This window comes from Ambystoma mexicanum, chromosome 2q, assembly GCF_040938575.1.
Source record: "Ambystoma mexicanum isolate Mex_15411 chromosome 2q, UKY_AmexF1_1, whole genome shotgun sequence".
Lineage (NCBI taxonomy): Eukaryota > Metazoa > Chordata > Amphibia > Caudata > Ambystomatidae > Ambystoma > Ambystoma mexicanum.
In genome coordinates, this window is record NC_090924.1 from 1,475,310,271 (window position 1) to 1,475,331,935 (window position 21,665).

General features: G+C 48.7%; 1 protein-coding gene across 1 annotated transcript in view; it reads right to left on the reverse strand.

Annotated features, from left to right (window-relative positions):
- Window positions 1–21,665, reverse strand: part of LOC138570281 (cytosolic phospholipase A2 gamma-like) — a 507,932-nt gene that overhangs the window by 89,212 nt on the left and 397,055 nt on the right. Inside the window, exon 18 of the mRNA XM_069649050.1 lies at window positions 9,129–9,294. Within this exon, the coding sequence (XP_069505151.1) occupies window positions 9,129–9,294 (166 nt within the window). The remainder of the gene's footprint in view (window positions 1–9,128; window positions 9,295–21,665) is intronic.

Consider the following 21,665-nt stretch of genomic DNA (forward strand, 5'->3'; position numbering starts at 1 on the left):
AATACCACTAGAAGGACCTTTGCTCAAAAACCTGTTTTATGCCATTGAGAACATCTGCCTCACTGGCTGGTTTGTGCACCCATCTCTAATATTATTTGAGCTTCCCCTGGGCATCTCTATTGAGATTATGCCCGGGGCACTTGAGGGTGGGGGAGTGGGGTTCTGTTGAGGGCACCCCCAGTTCAGACCTTCGCGTTCCACAAATACTGCAGCTGATGAATGCTTCGACTCATTCTACCTAATTATTCTTAGTGTGTGGACGTCTTATATGAGACACCAGCACCTTTCTCATAAGGGTTCCTTGGGGGAGGCAGGATTCATTGTGTAATATCTGGCCTCTGTTTCTAAAGGCTCTTCTGCTTAGCTGCCCACGTGGGGAAAAGGTTCCATCAGTGACCATCCTGTGTGTATGTCACTGCTGTGCCTGGTGTCCAGTGCACAGTTCTGCTTATTAAACCTCATGTACTATTGGAATTATCCCGAGCAGGCGTGAGCTAGGTTACTGGGGCCAAAGTGAAATCGGTGAATGTGAGCCTAATTTCACTTTGCCCACTCTGCCAAAAGAAAGGTGGAATGCAAACAGCTGGCACTCTGCTTTATAAGGAGTTATTTGTGTTTTGATAACATTACTGCGAAATACAAAATCGTGAGTACTTTGAACAGGAAGCAGTCATTTGGAGTGGGAGAAAATCTACAAAGCGGAATGACTATCATGAAAATTACTGCAAAATTCCATGGACGGAATCCACCAGAATTCCTCCGACATTAGTCTTAGGAGAAGTAGAAAGAAATGAATTGCTCCACTTTAGGTAGCGTGAGACACTGAAAAGTAGAAGTAGAGGGATCGAGGGAGGCTTGAGAATGGTATTAGGGCACTCTACAACTGATGGTGCAGAATGTCCCAAACACCCATTTTAATATGCATGCACAAGGTGGAAAATTGGGGGATTGAGTGCAAACAGTGGCTGTATCAGGATCTGCAGTTTAACCCTTGGGGTAGTGGCCCAGAAGGATAGAGTGGTGCACATGGCAAGGGCTAAGCCCTTCCCTAAATCTGCAGCGCAGATGAACTTGCTACTCATCTCCTTATCAGCACGTGCACCCCATTCCATCGCTGCAATCAGAAACACCTGCTCAGGTGCATTGCTCACTTCCAGAGATGAATAAGGAACAAGTTACTTACCTGTAACTGTTGTTCTCCAGCATGGGTCTGGCATGGATTCACATGCTCATGAATTTTCCCCGTCGTCAGGCTGGGAATCCTCGGTAAAGAAAAAATCAGTTTCTTAGTAGTAACCAATCACCGGTCTCTGCGTCATACTGACCACAGCCAATGACTGCCATCTCCCTAAGCCCCGCCTCTGGCAGCCATCTTCAGATTTGGTAGCACGTGAAGTGGCAGTATGACCAAGTGAAGAGCCGCAGAGGGGTAGGCAGGAGGGTTTGCATGTGAATCCATGCCAGACCCATGCTGGAGAACAACAGTTACAGGTAAGTAACAACAGTTACAGGTAAGTAACTTGTTCCTTCTCCAGCATGGAGTCTGGCATGGATTCACATGCTCATGAATAAAAGAATATATAGCAGTACACACATGCACAACCACGGGAGGTGGCAACAGGCTCAACATTAAGCAATACCACAACTCAACATTAAGCATCTCTTACCTTCTCACCAGGCTCACCTTAGGCGAACAGGTTGCGCAGCACTGCTTGGCCGACCCTGGACTCCTCCCTGGAATCCCGGTCAACGCAGTAGAATTTTGTGAAGGTGTGCGTCGACCTCCACGTAGCAGCACTGCAGATGTCCAGCAGGGGCACACCAGATAGGAACGCCGTGGTAGCTGCAATCGCTCTGGTGGAATGGGCTCTCGGACGGCCAAGCAGTGGTCGGTTTGCCAACCGATGACAGTACATGATACAGCCGGAGAGCCATCTGAAAATGGAAGCCTTTGAGAGAGCCTTCCCCTGATTGACAGGTCCAAAGTTCACAAAAAGTTGTGACGTCTTCCGAAAACTCTTTGTGTGGTCCACGTAGAACTTCAGCACTCTAGCCACATCGAGCGAGTGCAAAGTCCTTTCAGCCTGCGACGAAGGCGACGGGAAGAAAACAGGCAACACCAAGGGTTCGTTGAGGTGGAAGTCCAACGGCACCTTGGGCATGAAGGAGGAGTGCGTCCTGAGCACCACCCTCGTGTCGTGAAAAGTCAAGTACGGGGGCTTGCAGGAAAGGGCCTGGATCTCTCCCACCCGTTGTGCGGAGGTGATGGCCACAAGAAACGCTGTTTTCCACGACAAGAACTTCAACGGAGCTGAGTGCAGAGGCTCGAACGGAGGTCCCATGAGCTTGGTCAGCACCACGTTGAGCTCCCACGCCGGGGCCGGAGCCTTCACTGGCGGGAACCATCTGAACAGTCCCTTCATGAATTCTTTCACCAGACGATGAGACCACAAAGACGTCCGTCCCGTGGTTCTGGTGTATTGGGAGATCACAGCAAGATGAATCTTGATGGAAGCGTGCGCCAGTCCAGCGTTGGCCAGCGTCAGCAGGTACGGCAGTACTTGAGGAGCCGTAATCCGTAGAGGGTTAATCTTCTGTGCGTGGCACCAGACAGAGAACCTCTTCCATTTGTGTACATAGCATTTAAGAGTTGAGGACGCCCTGGTCTTTGCAAGAACCTCTCTGCAGTCGGCCGGTATGTCGTAACCTCCAAACTCTAACGCTGCAGGAGCCAGGTCTGCAAGTTCAACGACTTCGGGTCGTGATGGAGGATGGCGCCTCCTTCCCTGGAGAGAAGATCCATGTCCACTGGCAGCTTGATTGACGGGGAGGCTGACAAGTCCAGAAGGTCCGGGAACCATATCTGCCTCGGCCACGCAGGTGCGACGAGGATCATCCTGCACCGTGACCTCTTGAGCTGGTTGATGAGCCGGATCAGCAACGGCAATGGAGGGAACGCGTATAGGAACAGGCCCTCCCAGGGGAACGAGAAAGCATCGCCCATGCTCCTCGTGGGGGAAACCTGCTGGCGAACCTCTGGCACTTGGAGTTCATCGCCGTCGCGAACAGATCGATCTGGGGTATGCCCCATCATCGGAAGAGGCGGTCCACTAGATCCTGTCATAGTTCCCACTCGTGGCACGAGCGCAGCTCTCTGCTGAGCGAGTCGGCGATGGTGTTTTTTATTCCTGCCAGATGAAACGGCACCAGAAATATCCCTTGGGCGACGGCCCAATGCCAAAGATCCTGCGCCTCCTTGGACAGGGCTGGGGATCTGGTACCGCCCTGCTTCCTGATGTAGAACATGGTGGTGGTGTTGTCGGTGAAGCTCCTCACCACCTTGCCCTTGAGGGACGGAAGAAAGGACCTGAGGGCCCAAAACACTGCACGGAGCTCCAGGACGTTGATATGGAGGGACTTCTCCGTCGGCAGCCAAAGGCCCCTCGCGTGCAGATTTTTGGTGTGCGCTCCCCACCCTTCCAGGGAGGCATCCGTGGTCACTGTCTTCTGGTGGCCCGGGGTCTGGAAGTCCATGCCCGCCGGCAGATGCACGCGGGTGCCCCACCACCGGATCGCTCGTCGCAAGCTCTCGTCGAGTGTGATCCTGTCCTCGAAGCTACCCATCGTCTGGATCCAGCGAGCGTCCAGGAACTCCTGTAACGGGCGCATCCGAAGCCTTTCCAGGCGGATGAGAAATACAAGAAGACATCATTCCGAGGAGGGATTTGATGGACCTCAGCCTGGCCGCGTCCGCAACCAGCATCCGCTGCACCTTGCCTTAGATGGCCCTCATCCTTTCCTCCGACGGAGAGGCCAGAAGCGCCACTGTGTCGAGTTTCGCTCCTAGAAACAGTGTGTCTTGCGCGGGCACCAGGTGGGACTTGGTGTAGTTTATGTAGAATCCCAGGTCCGTGAGTAGTTGGACGGTCCTCGCCGTGTGCTCCGCGGTGAGCTCCTTTGTCTTTGCTCGGATGAGCCAGTCGTCCAGGTAGGGGTAGACGTGGATCCCCTCCAGGCGCAGCCGCGCCGCCACCGGTGCGAGGCACTTGGTGAACCCCCTGGGTGCCGACCTCAATCCAAAGGGAAGGGCTCTGAACTGGTAGTGACACCCTTGGACCACGAATCTGAGAAACTTTCGGTGTCCTTTTAGGATGGGGATATGGAAGTAAGCATCCTCCAAATCCAACGATGACAGGAAATCGCCGTCCTCCAGCTGACCCAGGACGTGCTGGTGGGTGACCATCCGGAACTTCTGTGCCTTGATGAATTTGTTCAGTCGTCGTAGGTCCAGGATGGGACGCCATCCTCCTGTCTTCTTCTTCACGAGGAAGTATCTTGAGTAAACTCCGGAGCCCCGAAGCCTCTTTGGGACGAGCTCGATGGCGCCTTTCTTGAGCATCGCCTTTACCTCCAAGAGAAGTTGAGGAACGTGATGTTCCTTCCTGGCCACGGGGGGACGCGCGGGCACTTCTTTAGAAACTCAAGCGCGTGACCCTGGGCCAGGGCGTCCAGCACCCAACGGTCGGTGGAGATGGACTCCCACACGCTGACGAAGTTCGCCAGCCGGCCTCCCACCGGGATGCTTTGGTGGGGGCCCGACCCCACGGCCGGTTCAGTCTTGCTTCGACGAGGCTTTGCCACCTTGTCCTCCCTGGCGACGACGGCGGGGTCCACCCGACTTGCCTCGTCCCCTGTAGGCTTCCTGTGATGACGAACGGGCCACTTGACGGTAGGTGGAATATCCACTGCCGGAACCTTTGGAGGCACCCTGCTTGCCTCCGGCACTCCGAAAGGGTGGCCGTCGTTGCTGGAGAACACCAAGAGCCCGGGCCGTCTCCGTGTCCATCTTGATGGCTTGTAGGGAATCGTCCACTGTTTTCCCAAACAGGTTGCTCCCGTCGAATGGCATGTCCAAAACTCTGGTCTGCACGTCCTGCCGGAAGTCCGTTGCCTTGAGCCATCCACGCCGTCTAAGGCACACGCCGTTGCCCAACTGGCGAAATCCAGTGTCAGCGATGTCCGTCGCTATCGTAATGGCGTGGTCCGACGCCACTTCTCCTTCCTGCAAGATCTCTAGGGCCTCCTCCCTCTTGTCGTCTGGTAGGAAGTCCAGCAGGGGGGCGATCTTGTACCACAACTCCCTGTCGTAGCGGGCTACGATAGCTAAGGCGTTGGCAGCCTTAATCGTCGTCGCTGCCGATGAGATGACTCTGCGTCCCATCGTGTCCAATTTCTTTCCCTCGCAGTCCGGGGGGGAGGTTGACGTAGAGGCCGAAGCCCCCCCACTTTCTTCCTGGCCGCCGCGGAGACGACCGAGTCCGGGGTCGGCTGTGCCCGAAGGCACAAGGGGGCCGCGTCCGGGACCCGGTACTTCTTCTCGTACCGATCCCTTCTCGCAGGCGTTGTGGATGGGTTCTTGAGGAGGGCGAGACCCTCATCCCAGATATCATCCAGTAGAGGTACAGCGAGGACCGTCTTCTTCTTGGTCTCGCGCCGTTGATAAAGGAAACCTTCCTTCTTCTTCTCTTCTGGGCAGAGCTGGAAAAGCTTGGATGCCCTGGCGATCATGGCATGAAACGATCCAATCTCGTCGAGCGGAGAAGCCCGGGGAGGAGGTGACGACCGAAGATCCTCGTCGTAAACCTTGTCGTCTGTACCCGTCGCAGCCGTGTCCGTCCCCATATCATCCCCACGGGTCGTGGACGGGGAGGAGGGCTGAGCAGGGCACGATGGTCGAAAACGAGGTGGAGGATGAATCCTTCTTCTCTTAGAAGGAGGGCTCCCAGAAGGGCCTGGCTCCGGGTCCCCCGTAGGGAGCGGTTCCTCCGTTGGTGGTAACGGCAATATCTCCGAGCATAAGGACTGTATAGCCAACAAAATGGCCGCTGAGTTGTCTTGCGGCACTGGTTGAGGGGATTCTGACGGGCGGTCAGGAGCTTCGTCGGCACCCTCGATGTTCTCGTCGTCTCCTACGTCAGGGTCCCTCCCGACGGGCTGGTCTTCTTCCACGCCAATGCCGTGGCTTAAGACTTCGATCAGCTCCTCTTCAGAGTGTGAGGCCGAATCCACGATGACCTCCTGCCCCCCCTTTTTCTTCTCCGTCGGAGGTTTCACGGGGGTCCTGTCGATGGGCTTGAAAGAGGACTCCCTCCGCGGTGGCAGGGAGACTCTAAGCCCCGAAGTCGCCTCCACTGGCGTAGCCTCCACAGACTGAGCCAGGGCCACCGCGACTGTCTCGATAGAGGCCTTGGTAGGGTGGATCAAGGCTTTCACCAACTTAGGTGCGCTCACCGCCTTCTCCTTGGGGGAAGGGTCACCGCCTCGCTCCCCCTCCGATGGGGCCTTCAAGCTCGACCGGGGTCTCTCCAGGAGCTTCGCCAGGTGCTCGGCCTTCCTCTTACCCGAGCCAGAGCGTTGGCTCGTGGTTGATGGCGCCGGGGAGGATGCGCCCTGCCTGGCAACCATAGAGCCTGACCGTTCGGCGCTCCCGGTGCCAGCGGACTCGCGGTGCTTGGCCTTCTGTTGGGCCCCCGTCGCCGGAGCGCCCTCAAAGGTCTTAGAAGACCGCTCAGATTTCTTCTTCTTTTACTCGCCTGACGGGCTCTTCCCTTCCAGCCAGTTGGTGAGACGGAGATGGTGGTCCTTCATGGTCCGCTCCGACATATTGCCGCAAAACGCACAGTCCTTCTCCACGTGGGTCTTGTCCTCATGCAGGCAGTAGAGGCAAAGGGAGTGTTCGTCCTCCTTAAAGACATTATGAAGCTGGCATCCAGGGCAGACCCTGAACAGCTTTCCGGGCATCGAGCTTCCCTTCTCCTGGGCCATGTCCGAGATGGGCCTGAGAAACTTCTGGAGTCCTCCAAAAGCGTGGCTCGACGAAATCTTCATCCTTGAGGGGCGTAGAGGAATCCGACACGGGTCCCCGTTGATCGGATAAAGAAACGGTGGAGCTTAAGGCTCTTTTGACCGAAAAAAGAGAGAATTTTCCTATGAAAAAGCGCGAAAACGCACTACAGCTCGAGAGCAATAGCACGAGGATCCCAACACATGAATGTGCGGTAAAAATCTGAAGATGGCTGCTAGAGGTGGGGCTTAGGGAGATGGCAGTCATTGGCTGTGGTCAGTATGACGAAGAGATCCGTGATTGGTTACTACTACGAAAGACAGATCAGAAACGAAACTGATACTGATTTTTTCTTTACCGAGGATTCCCAGCCTGACGACGGGGAATATTCATGAGCATGTGAATCCATGCCAGACCCATGCTGGAGAACTAAAGTACAGCGCGTCGAGTAATTCCAACATGGCGTCCGGATGAAATGCTGGCTCCTGACACTATTAAAGGTCTGATGAGGAAGGCACACATTCAGAAAAAATAAAACAGTGGGCCCTTGATGGATGCAATTACCCCATCATGTTGTGTGTGCATCTTATGAAACAAGCACTCAAGAGAAACATTATCCGGGACAGATGTAAAACAAAGAAAGAAAGGATAAAGCCCAAAACAAATGTGCATGCATGTTTGAAACAAGCGGCACTTCAGGCTTATCCACTGTCTAGCTGGGGGGAGAAGCACAAGCTCGAAAGGAAAGAGGAACTCTTTTTCAGCTTTAGAATGACATTCCATAGTTAGGACCATAAGTCGTCCCTCTCCAAACAGGAATATTTGCTAATTAAATTCGTGGCGCCGACTCCCCAGTAAAGTCAATGCTTTTTTGCCCATTGAAATAACAAATCACTTACCTCTTAGTAATGTTCTTTCTAATGGATGTTCCACCCACAGATTACCTATCTATAATATTCAGAAACTTTATGGAAACAAGGGGAGGCAGTGTGGCTCTGTGTCGGCTCTGCTTGGTGCTGTTACGTGCCTCACTCTGGATGTGATCATGTTGTCATGAACACAAATCCCGAGGCTGATTCTGGTCTTTTACACGTGTGCACTGGCCCCTTTCCTGTCTCTTGTTGGTAGGGCCATCTTAACCTCACCATTAATGTTCTATTATTGTCCCCAGGGTGATTCTGTTTTTTTACACTTGTGTATTATCACCATTCCCTTCTCTTTTTGGTAGGGACATCTTCCTTCTCGCCTCTAATGTTCTATTTTTGTCCCCAGGGTGATTCTGGTCATTTACGCTTGTGCACTGGCCCCATCCCCTTGTCTTTTTGTTCGGAGCATCTTCACCTCAGCTCTAATGTTCTATTATTGTCCCCAGGGGGATTCTGGCCATTTACGCTTGTGCACTGGAACCGTCCCTTTCTCTTCTTGGTAGGACCGTCTTCGCCTCACCTCTAATGTTCTATTATGGTCCCGAGGGTGATGATTCTGGTCTTTTAAACTTGTGCATTATCACCATCCCCTTCTCACTGATGGATTTCTACTATCCACCTTCTTTAGTTCTACTCCCCTCTGTCCTTTTGGCTTTTCACCACCTCTTTCTTTCCCTTTCTCACTGGATGTCAGTAAGAATGAGGTGCTGGGGGCTATATCAGGCTATATCAGGTCTCAGAAGAAGAAAAGTCAACCAGTCTCAAGCATCAGAGGGGTTTGTCTGGCCAGCATACAACTGGATGTTTAGGGGTCAGTCCCCATATCAGCCCAACTAGAGCCGTCTTTCCCTTCTCCAGGTTGCTCTTCACCACCCGACCACTCCCCTCTAAGGTATTTCCGGTGTCCACTGTGCTCTTCACCACCTCATCTTACTATTCCCCACTTCAGGCCTGTCCTCTCTTCACTCCCTCCCCTTTCTCCTTCTTTCTGTGCACTTCTGCAAATCCACTGCCAACCTGCTCACTATCCTTTCCTACCCACCCTACGGTTCTACTCCAGATCACCACTGCTTTCTTCTTTCAACCTCCCACACCTATCTTTCACTTCTCAAATAGATTATTTAGCATCCAATTCCATTCACTCTGGAACACACCCAGCTGCCGTGCAGCATAGGGGCTGTGTGCAGGGAGGCCCTTGCCTGAACTCTTCCTCAAGTGTCCACTTATTCTGCATGCCACCTCTTCTCTTTCATTTCCCCCCATTCTTCCATTACTAATTCTTCACAAAACGGTGGCTAGATCATACATTCAGCATGCCACAATGAAGACGGAACATGCAGTGTAACATGGCTGCGAACCTGGACAGTTATCCACGTTGAAAAGCGGGAAGTGCATCACAGTGGGGACGTTGGGCCCTTTGAAGATGTAGCACCCAGATGGATAGTTTTCTTCTCTGGTGTCCAGTGTGATGATTGGGAATGGAATTTTGTTGGACCTGCAGTATTCTGCAGATTCTTTAAGGGTCTAAACAAAACATGAAAGAGATCAATGCAAACACTTGAGATAAGAAGAAAATAATACAAACGCACCATGTATATGCAGTCATTTAGATGCAATGCCGCTTGATATTCAAACCCTTGAGCGCCACGGTTTCAGAGATTGCAGCATAAACTAAGGTGTTCTATATTGATGTAAGTTTAGTTCATGTAGAAGAAAGCAGGCTGGAACCTTATGTCTAGAATCAGCTGGTGATTATTCTTCCCTTTCCTGCAGATACTTCCAAACCTGGATAGAGAACACCTACCTCAAGCCTGACACCATCATGATCACATTCATCCTCTTCGGCCCCCGGCAAAAAATATTACATCTGTAGAGAAGGAGCCAAGTACCGCCACCTCAACCACTTCACCCACATTGCCTATATGTTGGGAACCAGAGTGTGAGACACATGCGGTACCAGTTCTTATTGAGAAAACCTTACCTGCCTACGAGACAGTATGATGGCCATTTGAATGAAATCCCGGAAGAAGCAGAGCAAATGTATGGTAAAACAGAATGGTGACGTCACACAGAGTTGAGCTGATGTACATAGAAGAGATACAGAGACCAGCGAATTAAGACATTCTATAAATCATCAAGAAGGTATCAAAGATAAGTGACATCTTGGGATCAAGATGAAGAGACTTAAGCTACAGAACTGATGAAGATATCAAGTCATTTTTTACATATACATATGCTAAGAAACACAAGCAGATGAAGTATTCTTGAGGCTAGCTTTATAGTGAATAGATGGGGGCATGCGCCAACATGTACATATATTGGAGTGAGTAAAGAATGGATTTTTCCACTACGTATTATAGCAGAGCTGGACTGAAAATGGAAGGCCTCTTTGCCAGTGTGTTGCAGTTAAAAACAAGTGCATTACAAGAGTGAATCTCAGAAAGGCAAGGCTGGATAAGCCAAGAAGCCAAGACCGTATAAGGCTGGGATGAGCAGACATTGGATACAGATTGTGTGAAAGAACGAAGCTCCTGTTCAGGAGGCAAGGACAAAAACAAGGAAGATGTCAGAGGTCTATTTGAAAATAGTATTTAAAATACACCAGAAGGTCGAATTTGTGGTCTTCAGTCACGTGGATGGATGAAGTTGGACGAACATGACGGCCACACCTACGCATGCGAGAAGACCGTGCCTTCACTCCCCTGAATTCTCCAGAGTAAAGAACACTCCCAAATACAAGTTCAAAGTCCTAATTGACAGCAGACCACTGAGGTGATGATATATGATTATGCTAGTTGGTGGGAAGCTATGGCTAAGACCAGCTCACTAGCACCTGGAAGCCCAGTCTGCGTGCTGCTAACATAGGTGGAAAAGTACTTACAGAGGTTAGAGTGCCAACCAATGGTAGGGGGACGTGTGATTAAGGGTCCTATAGTTTGTGTAGCCAATGAGACTTCATGTATTTAGTGATGTTCATAGTGACCTGGTTTATGGGAGGGCTTAGTTTCCCTAACTGATGTTAAGAAACCAACCACTTTCTCTCACTGTCCCAGACTAGTATGGATTGCATAATAAGATATTCCTTTAGACCCTATCACAATTGCCACTAGGTTTTTGTAGTTTGCCACGTAGGATGACGTTAGTAATACGTAGGTAGACGGCAACAATGATGATTTTTTGCTATAAAAGAATGCTTTTTTTTAAGATGCACTGAGAGACCATGCGCTGAGACGTCCGTTGATGTCCGTTGTACTCCCTGTTTTGCATAATTGATATTAAAACAGTTATCCTTTTGCCAATTACCTGAGTCATTTTGATTATTGATGTTTTAATAATTTCTGAATCCTCATCCATCTCAAGGGTATTGTTACCTTGTCTAAAAGAGCCGGAAGTCTCACGTTCACATCTAAAAGTGTCTTGTCAATATGCCGCTGTCAGAATACAGCCAAATCAATAGGCTTCATTGTTTACAGCAGCCTCCCCTTCAAAAGCAGACAGCCAAGAAAGCACAAATGGCATGTCTACAGATCGCCACACTTTACAAAACCAAACCCATCATCCCTCTGTATGAATTACTCATTGTGGTTCCAGTTACTGTGATCGTCCACATTAATCAGACCCCCAGCGGCGCATCTGGCCCCCTCAAGGCTGTCCATCACGCTACAGGCAGCCTCATTACCAGCACCCAGAAATTCTTGCACATCTCTCTCTCTCCCTGTGTTGAAGAACACTGTAACATATCTGGTGGGTAAACTCGCCACTCTGTACGCCATCCACCTCCTTTAGTATATCCATCCAATGGTTGGAGTCAAAGCTAGCCCGCAAATAGAAGACACAGAAACAGTCTGGCTCTTTCAATGACTCGACCCCCTGAAACTTTATAAAGCTGCAGGTTCGGAAGGCCCTCACCATCCGACAGTGGTGTAGAACAAAACACTAAACATGTGGCTCTCTCATTAACACATCCCTCCCGACTAAGGTCACTGTTTTCTGCCCTTCCACCAACAGTGCTACAGTACTGTGCTACAGTGCAGGGGTGCCATGCCCAACACTGGCTTTCGACGTGGTGAAAAGCACTCTGCTGCTCTCAAGCAATGTACAATAAAATAAAATAAACCCATTTCAGAGAACCAGTTAGCTTCTTTATTGATAAGGGAATGACAACCCACCAGACATCCATTTGCTTCCCCTAGGGCAACGTGTCCATATGGAAAACTCCTAATGCTGACGTAAACAGGGTTCCACACATGTTAGGACCGGTTTTCTATACTCTGGCCTCGGGGAAAGATGTATAGAAGGCCAACCTGTATTGTGACAGGGACAACTCTGGGAAGCTGTAGCCAAACCAGTTTAGGTAGCAGTGACAGGCAGTGTAGGCTTAGTTCTTCAGAGGGGTGAGCTTGTTAAGGGTCCACAATGAGGTCACACAATGGGAGTCACAAATTGCACTTAGACAGGATGTATAAAAATACAGTTATTTAACCATAAGAAAATAAATACAAGCAGGTAGACTTATCAACCAATACCATCAAACTAAATGTATATATACATTCACAGGTTCAAATGCACAATACAAATCAAAATACACCTGCAAAGGAATGAATAGGTAAGTGTCATACACAAAAAGGTCCACAGAGATGATCCCTAGTTAAAATTGTCCAACCCTAAGTTGTCTGAGGCCTTGTGCCCTATTGTTCAGTAATCAGTTCCACAGAACATAGGATGCAAGACAAATGTAGGTAGGGTCTCTGGGGTACAGTGATTGATTATTAGAGTTAGGGTTCAATGTAGACAAGTGCCGAAAATTGCCCCCAAAGGTCAGAAGTCTTGCCAAGTCAAGTAATGGCAAAGCCAATAGTATAAGAAATGGGATTATTATAAGCCCACTGACCTATAATGGGAGTATAGGGGTAGGTTAAACGCTCTGTAACTTACCCCCCTTACTCAGAATCTTCCCAAGTCTTTGTTGAACAAAGGAAGGGTGTCCTGGCTTGCTTTTCCCACCAGAATCCATGGTCCTAGATTTCCAGGGGTTGCAGGTTCAAGAAAGACTCTGGTTGGGATTTTTGCTGGTGCAAGGACTCTCAGTGAAGAAATGCAAAAACAAACGATACAGCACATCTCTAGGGACTAGACTTGTGTTGGAAAAGCAGTTTTCGGACAGTGCATGCCGCGCACAGCGATGCAACAGGACTCAGTATCTGCGGTCGGACATTCTGGTCTTTCTCAGGTCCCCTTGCTGCTAAGATGCTGCAGAGAGTGTCGTTGCAGTGGAAGCTATGGGTGTGCCAAATTTCAGGCCGAAACTCAGAACAGTGATGAAGTTAACTCAGTAGCCCAAAAACGAAGCTGGTCAGCCACAGGATGGTTCCAAGGCACTTCCGAGGGTGGTTTTTGTGCAGGGCACCAAGTAGACATCGGGAATGGATGCTCCCTCCACTCCAGGGGTCATAGCACTTTTGCAGGCCTACTGAAGATCACAAGCAAGACAGGGCTCCACCGGGACTGCAGCAGAAGTCAGTTGCCAGGCCTTCTCATTCAGGTTTCGGGTTTCTTCGCAGGTCTCGCTGCTGGACAGGATACTTGGCTCCCTCAGCTTTCTCCAGGATATCTGAAGAACGCGTGCAGGGGTCCTCTTCTTATCCTAAAATCCAGGTAGGAGCTGAAACTCCCACTAGCCAATAGCAGAACTAGCCCACACACACAACCCACAGTGGTCAAATCAGGACCACTGGCGGGAACACTCATGCATACCACTCAGACACACAGAAACCAGTATGTGAATTAGGGTCAGACAACCCAGCCCACATCCTGCCTGCAAACACACAAAGCCCTCCAGTAGCCCGCAAAAAGCTGTTGCTTTCCCGGGTACTGGAAGTCCTTATAAGGATCTTTCTGACATCTGAGGCCAGGAAGAAGGCTAAACAACAAGATGCAAAAAGAATGGCCGAAAAACCTCGTGGCACGGCCATGTTTGACTTGTAGCCACAGTCAGTAGCCAAACGCAGTAAACGCGGTAAAGTTAAAACGAAATTCCCCAACACGTGGGGAAAAGTCACTGCTGCCACCAGCCCATCTTTTAAGCACATCTAGAGTAACCTAAAAATCTTTGAGTGTCAGACTAGGGCAGAACGAAAATGCACCCCATTGCACTGCATTGTAAGCTGCTGTGTGCAATGATAAAAAGTTACCACATGTGATACAAAAGTAACCACAAGTAGCAACACAGTCACAAGACTAAGGGAAACGCTGTTTCCCAGTACTGACAGCCTTAAGGACATATCAGTTTCCCCATAACATGTGAGCAAAGGCCAGTACAGTGAAACTTAAGGCTTCACTGTACTGCAAAAAGTAGAGGTCAGATTAGAAAATAAAGGCAACAAGATTAGGGGTTCCATAAAGATGGAAGGAAAGGTGCAGTAAAGAGAATCTTTCCTAACAACGCATCATCCCATTTGTAGCATAATTCACACTCAGTCACACATGCTGCATTCACCCCCACTGCTGACATGCCCAGGGTTCCACACATCATCCCATTACTGGCATCATTAGCTTCTAGTCACACATGTCTGCGTTCTCTCCTTCTGCTGACACGCTAATGCTTCCAGACATCATCCCATTACTGGCATAATAAGCTTCTAGTCACACATGTCTGTGTTCTCTCCTTCTGCTGACATGCCCAGGGTTACACACTTCAACCCATTATTGGCATCATTAGCTTCTAGTCAGACATGTCTGCGTTCTCTCCTTCTGCTGACATGCCCAGGGTTCCACACATCAACCCATTATTGGCATCATTAACTTCTAGTCAGACATGTCTGCATTCTCGCCTTCTGCTGACATGCCCAGGGTTCCACACATCATCCCATTATTGGCATCATTAGCTTCTAGTCAGACATGTCTGCATTCTCGCCTTCTGCTGACATGCCCAGGGTTCCGCACATCATCCCATTATTGGCATCATTAGCTTCTAGTCAGACATGTCTGCGTTCTCTCCTTCTGCTGACATGCCCAGGGTTCCACACATCAACCCATTATTGGCATCATTAACTTCTAGTCAGACATGTCTGCATTCTCGCCTTCTGCTGACATGCCCAGGGTTCCACACATCATCCCATTATTGGCATAATTAGCTTCTAGTCAGACATGTCTGCATTCTCGCCTTCTGCTGACATGCCCAGGGTTCCGCACATCATCCCATTATTGGCATCATTAGCTTCTAGTCAGACATGTCTGCATTCTCTCCTTCTGCTGACATGCCCAGGGTTCCACACATCATCCCATTATTGGCATCATTAGCTTCTAGTCACACATGTTTGCATTCTCGCCTTCTGCTGACATGCCCAGGGTTCCACACATCATCCCATTATTGGCATCATTAGCTTCTAGTCAGACATGTCTGCATTCTCGCCTTCTGCTGACATGCCCAGGGCTCCACACATCATCCCAGTATTGGCATCATTAGCTTCTAGTCAGACATGTCTGCATTCTCTCCTTCTGCTGACATGCCCAGGGTACCACACATCATCCCATTATTGGCATCATTAGCTTCTAGTCACACATGTCTGCGTTCTCTCCTTCTGCTGACATGCCCAGGGTTCCACACATCATCCCATTATTGGCATCATTAGCTTCTACTCACACATGTCTGCATTCTCTCCTTCTGCTGACATGCCCAGGGTACCACACATCATCCCATTATTGGCATCATTAGCTTCTAGTCACACATGTCTGCGTTCTCTCCTTCTGCTGACATGCCCAGGGTTCCACACATCATCCCATTATTGGCATCATTAGCTTCTACTCACACATGTCTGTGTTCTCTCCTTCTGCTGACATGCCCAGGGTTCCACACATCATCCCATTATTGGCATCATTAGCTTCTACTCACACATGTCTGCATTCTCTCCTTCTGCTGACATGCCCAGGGTTCCACACATCATCCCAGTATTGGCATCATTAGCTTCTAGTCAGACATGTCTGCATTCTCTCCTTCTGCTGACATGCCCAGGGTTCCACACATCATCCCAGTATTGGCATCATTAGCTTCTAGTCAGACATGTCTGCATTCTCTCCTTCTGCTGACATGCCCAGGGTACCACACATCATCCCATTATTGGCATCATTAGCTTCTAGTCACACATGTCTGCGTTCTCTCCTTCTGCTGACATGCCCAGGGTTCCACACATCATCCCATTATTGGCATCATTAGCTTCTAGTCACACATGTCTGCGTTCTCTCCTTCTGCTGACATGCCCAGGGTTCCACACATCATCCCATTATTGGCATCATTAGCTTCTAGTCACACATGTCTGCGTTCTCTCCTTCTGCTGACATGCCCAGGGTCCCACACATCATCCCATTATTGGCATAATTAGCTGCTAGTCACACATGTCTGTGTTCTCTCCTTCTGCTGACACGCTCATGCTTCCACACATCAACCCATTATTGTCACCATCACTGGCGCAGCGTGTAGGGCTGCCTGTGCCACTGCCATTGGCAGGATTCCACACTACCTCTGGTTACCACTTCATATTGACAATCATGGACCATGTACCTATGAGAACAATGACTGACCCTATTATAGCCAGGCTACCTAAGGGAATCTTCACAAAACTTTGTTTCTTGCAGGAGACGCCTTGGATATGGGCCTGCCGTAATGCGATCTTACATGCTGGCCATGTCGACAGAGTCTGCAGTTACCTATAGGTGTACTGCATCTTACCACCCCCAAGACAATGGTCTGATGAAGTGCTAGAAACTGCCAATGTTTCAAGCTTCCTTACTTAGGGCGACACTCTGCTATGTTGCATGCACACCAGCCTTGTACCTACTGAGGACCAGCCCAGTGCCATTGTGTCTGCCTTGATGAGAACAACTGAGATGCACGTCCTCAAAACTCCACCACGAGATGCTTGTCTGTAAGCCCTGGTCACCAGCTCTGAAATCTCTCCACTGGCTCCCAGTGGACGCAAGAATTAAATTCAAAACCCTCTGCATTGTCCACAAGGCTTTCTGGGGCCTGGGTCCAAAATACCTTCAGATATCCCTCCGCAAATACCTCCCCTCTCGATCTATTCGCTCCTCTACCTCCAACTCACTGAGTGTCAGTCGCTATTCTAAGAAACGAGATGGGGGTAGATCTCTGTCTTCGGCTGGGGCCTCCCTCTGGAACAGCCTCCCTGCCACTCTAAAACTTGAGGAGAACCATCTCCGGTTCCGGAAGCACCTCAAGAACTTCCTCTTTTCTTCTGCATTCGCTCCCCCTCTCCCCTGCTGATCTTTTCTCTGTTGGCACCGTGCACCTGGCCACCCTCTGTTTTTTGGGCCCAGGTGCCTGCTCATCCTGCCACCCTCCCGCACTGCCTCCGGGCCACCACTTGCACTGGGGTCTGTATCTGTACCCATACAGCACCCCCCCTTTTTCTTCCTGCACTTATCAGACCTATCCTGTCTGCTGCCCTAAACCTAGCACTTGCAATTTGCTGGCTGCATTACCAATGTTTGTTGTCTTTATTATTTATTTATTGTTATTTATCTGTTACTCCTCTGCTTCGCACTTTCCACCTCTCCCCCCTTCCATGCACTTTTCCCCTCCCCCCTCTCCCATGCACTTGCGCGTTCTCAATGTCGCTGGGCCTAGTAAGATCGCTGTTTTGTTCTCCCCTGTTTCCCTCCCTTGCCTTGTTGCGCTCTGAAACACTTGTGTACGAGCGCGATAGAAATAAAATATCAATCAAAAAAAAAAACTACTCATCTGAGAAGTTATGACAACAGTCACATATGAATGATGACAGCCAGCATCCTTGCTTGTGTAACTGTGCTGTGCCAAGAGGCTCTCCATGACCTGTCACAAAGGCACTGCCCTTTGCCCCACTTCATTTCCAGCCTGTCACCAGCGATTCCCTAGATCACTAAAGTCACCATCAGAACACCTGAGAAAACCTCAACATTTTTGCTGGTAACTCTTTGCCACTCCTTTCACGAGAATTCTTTGAATATCCAAACCTGTATGAAAGATCTGAAAAAACTCAGAAATAAAGATCAAGGCTGCTTTAGGGGAACTGGCCACTCTGTAGATTTGCCAACCACGAGAATGTACTGGAACACTGGCCAAGACACTTTTATTTATTTTATTTAATGTGATATAGTTTTATATACATATAAAACTTTACACATTCATTCAAACAAAACATGTTTACCAAACTAAAATCGATAAAAAATACATATAAAACTTAACTTGATCCTTCAATAAATAGCATAATCTCATTTCATACATACATTAAATCTAATTACAGTGCCTATCAATATCTATCCAATTTCATGGAATCAAAGCAAACAACAAAGATCAGAAGCCCTATGGATCAATTCTAATCATAATCTTGGTCAAATCCGCTATGCACCATTATCAACCAAATGTCCAGATGTCAGGGTTGATATTTAATTAATCTGCTATTACAACCGACTCAGACACAGGAGGAATTACACTCAGCAGCCCTTTGGTGATGATTGCTTTCTCAGCTTCAGACCATATCTGAAGAGGGCTAAGTGCAACCTGGGATTTAGTGCATTAATTCATTGATAGCAGAACTCGATGTCTCTTATATGTTCCAGACAATGTACAAATTCCCCAAGATTTTTACTATGGCTGTTAGTCATCTTCGGGCATTGAGTTTATATGTGCCTCGCCGTTTCTGGCTCTGTGTGGTTCCCACATATTCTACAATGTCTTTCAGATCTAAAGAGAGGTTGCACTAATCCAATGATCTCTAGTGTAGGCAAGTGATTAATGCACATCAACAAAATAAATCGCCTCAGGGCTGCTGAGGGGCAGAGATTAAGATTCATTTGTGCCTTTTTAAACGTAAACAGAACAAATGTCACAAACCTGTAATTTTTTAAGGTCGCTAAATGTCCATAATTACTGTGCCGATCCCACAGATATAAGCAAGTATGAAGATGGAAAGTGATGCATTAGTTCTCTTGTCCCCACTGTGGCGTCCAGCATATCACTTTACTCAATGCTTCCATGTCTTCCTCTAGTTTGGATTGTTTTCTAGCTCCCATATCCTCCTTTACGCACACAAGTAGGGGAGTAGTGGGGTTATTCAAAATTTTTATGTATAACTCTGCACTTTTTCGCAACACAATTGCCTTGAGGGAAAGGATCCCTAATTCCAGTCTAAGAATGGCCATAACACTGCGGGAGTCCCAACAACCTCCTCCAGAATGTTCCCTCTCTAATCTGCAACCATCCTAGGTTCATATTTACCAGGGATTCTAAGCCATAAGTAACCATGGGGATAAGGCATTGGATATATAGTTGACGCGCTCCCCAGATGGAGTACCCACTCTGGTCACGCATGAACTTATATATCATTGCAGTTAATTGCGCTGCCTTCACTTTTCAAACTTGCACGCACGAGTGGTAGTTACCTTTGCTGTCAAATTCCACTCCAAGATACTTATAGGTGTGGGTCTGCTTTATTTCCACTATTCCTATGTGCATGCAAGGCTGTGCCACCTTAGCATAAGTGTTTAAGATTAATTCTGTCTTGCTGTGATTGACAACCAGTTCATTATCTTCTGCGTATTGCCAGTGTCTTGATCCATTCCCCTGCCCCCCTAAGGTAAAACAGCCCCCTGACAGCAGTGGGACTACAGGTCTTCACAGTGGCCCCAAGCGCTTTAAACTCCATCATAAGAATACATGGAGTCAGTCCTGGCGCCTAGGTGCCGCTATCCTCTAGCCCTTATCCAAGAACTGCTGGACCATGTCAAGGATACCCAAATATACACAAAATTGGACCTCGGGGGGGCATACCATCTTGTACATGTAAAGAAAGGAGACAAATGGATGACCGCATTTCGTACCAAGTATGGGCTGTACGAATATCAGGTGATTCCCTTTGGGCTTTGAAATGCTCCCGCCGCGTTCCAGTACTTCATGAACGGCGTACTGCGGGAGTTGATTGACGTATGTGCCCTGGTTTACATCTACGACATCTTGGTGTATTCTTCTCCTAAACAGGATCATGTCACACACGTCAGCTCCATCCTTGAAAAACTCTGACAGCACCAGCTATATGCCAAACTTGAAAAATGTTCCTTCCATGTCACCAAAGTAGAGTTCCTTGGTTTTGTCCTCACCCCCAGAGGCGTCCGGATGGATATGCACAAATTAGATGCCATCCTTAACTGGCCATCACCATCTTCAGCCAAAGGAGTCCAGAGTAGGCTCGGCTTTGCGAACTTTTACTGCCGATTCATCCTGGGTTTTTCCCAGATTGTACACCAGATCACTTCTTTATTACGAAAAAACAACAAACATTTCCAATGGACAGAAGAGGCGGAAAAGGCCTTTCAGGAACTCAAGAAAAGGTTTACCTCAGCCCCGGTGCTGCGACACTCCCGCCCAGATATCCTGTATGTATTGGAAACAGATCCCTCCAGCATGGCAATGGGGGCTGTTCTTTCCCAAAAGGATACCGAAACTGGGCAGCTATATCCCGTGGCCTTTTGGTCGCGTAAGTTTTCTACACCTCAACTTAATTATGCAATAACAGACAAGGAACTCTTAGCAATTAAGGCATTCTTTAAGGCTTGGTGGCATTACCTCTTGGGCACCAGACATACCTTCGCAGAAATCACCGATCATCGCAAACCTACAATACCTCAAGACGGCAAATGCTCAATTATCACATCAACTCCAATGGGCCCTATTCTTCGCAGATTATTATTACGTAATCACATACCGACCAGGAGTCCAGAATGGAAAGGCCGATGCCCTATCCCACATGGGTATTGATGAGAACGCATATTTAACCCCAGACCCTGTAGCCATTATTCCAGGTGACAAACTACTAGGGCTTACAACAACGTTATCTCTGGACAAACTCCAAAACGATATTCAGCTCCTAACAAACACCAAGGCTTTACAAGACTGGACCACTCAAAGTGAACATCACACACACAACTAAGGACCTACTCCAATATTTCAGAGGACGCTTATATCTACAAAGTAAGGTGTTACAAGAACAAGTAATTTCTGGTTATCACGACTCCCTGATAGAAGGACATCCAGGAATTGCCAAGACCCTAGCTAAGGTGAAAAGAAACTATTGGTGGCCAACCTAGCAAAAAGACATTACGCAGTTTGTTCTGTCATGTGGCATTTATGCACAGAATAAATCCCAGAAACAAAGACCTGCGGGCCTTTCTCAACCTCTTGAAATTCCACCTGCACCTTGGCATACACTGTCCCTCAATTTCATCACACATCTAGCTCCCTGCCAAGGATTCAACACTGTCTTGGTGGTAGTTGACTAATTCTCTAAAATGGCCCATTTCATACCGCTTAAGGGTCTACCAAACGCATCCAATCTGTCAAAGATATTTTTAGAGCAAATCGTACGATTACATGGTTTCCCATCCGTCCTGATTTCAGACCGAGGTAGTCAGTTTGTGTCTAACTTCTGGAAGAAGAGTTGTGCAATGGCTCGTCCACCACCGTCTATCCACTAGTCACCATCCCCAAACTGATGGCCAAACAGAGCGGACGAATCAGACACTAGAGCAATACCTACGGTGCATGTTACATTGAGTGGAAGAAAGTTGGAAGGATGTGTTGTGGGTAGCCGAATATGCCTACAACAACTCGCTACACACCTGCACAGAACAGAGTCCATTCCATACCATGTATGGAAGGCATCCATATAATTCCGAGTTGGATTCCCCCATGGCCTTGGAAATGCCCGCGGTAAACACTTACATACAACCATCACTCAGGCCTTCAAAAGGGCAGCAGAACACTTGATCCAAGCCAAGGAAAGACAGAAAAGATTCTCTGACCAACATCGAAGAAAAGCCACAGACTACCAAGTTGGGGAATTAAG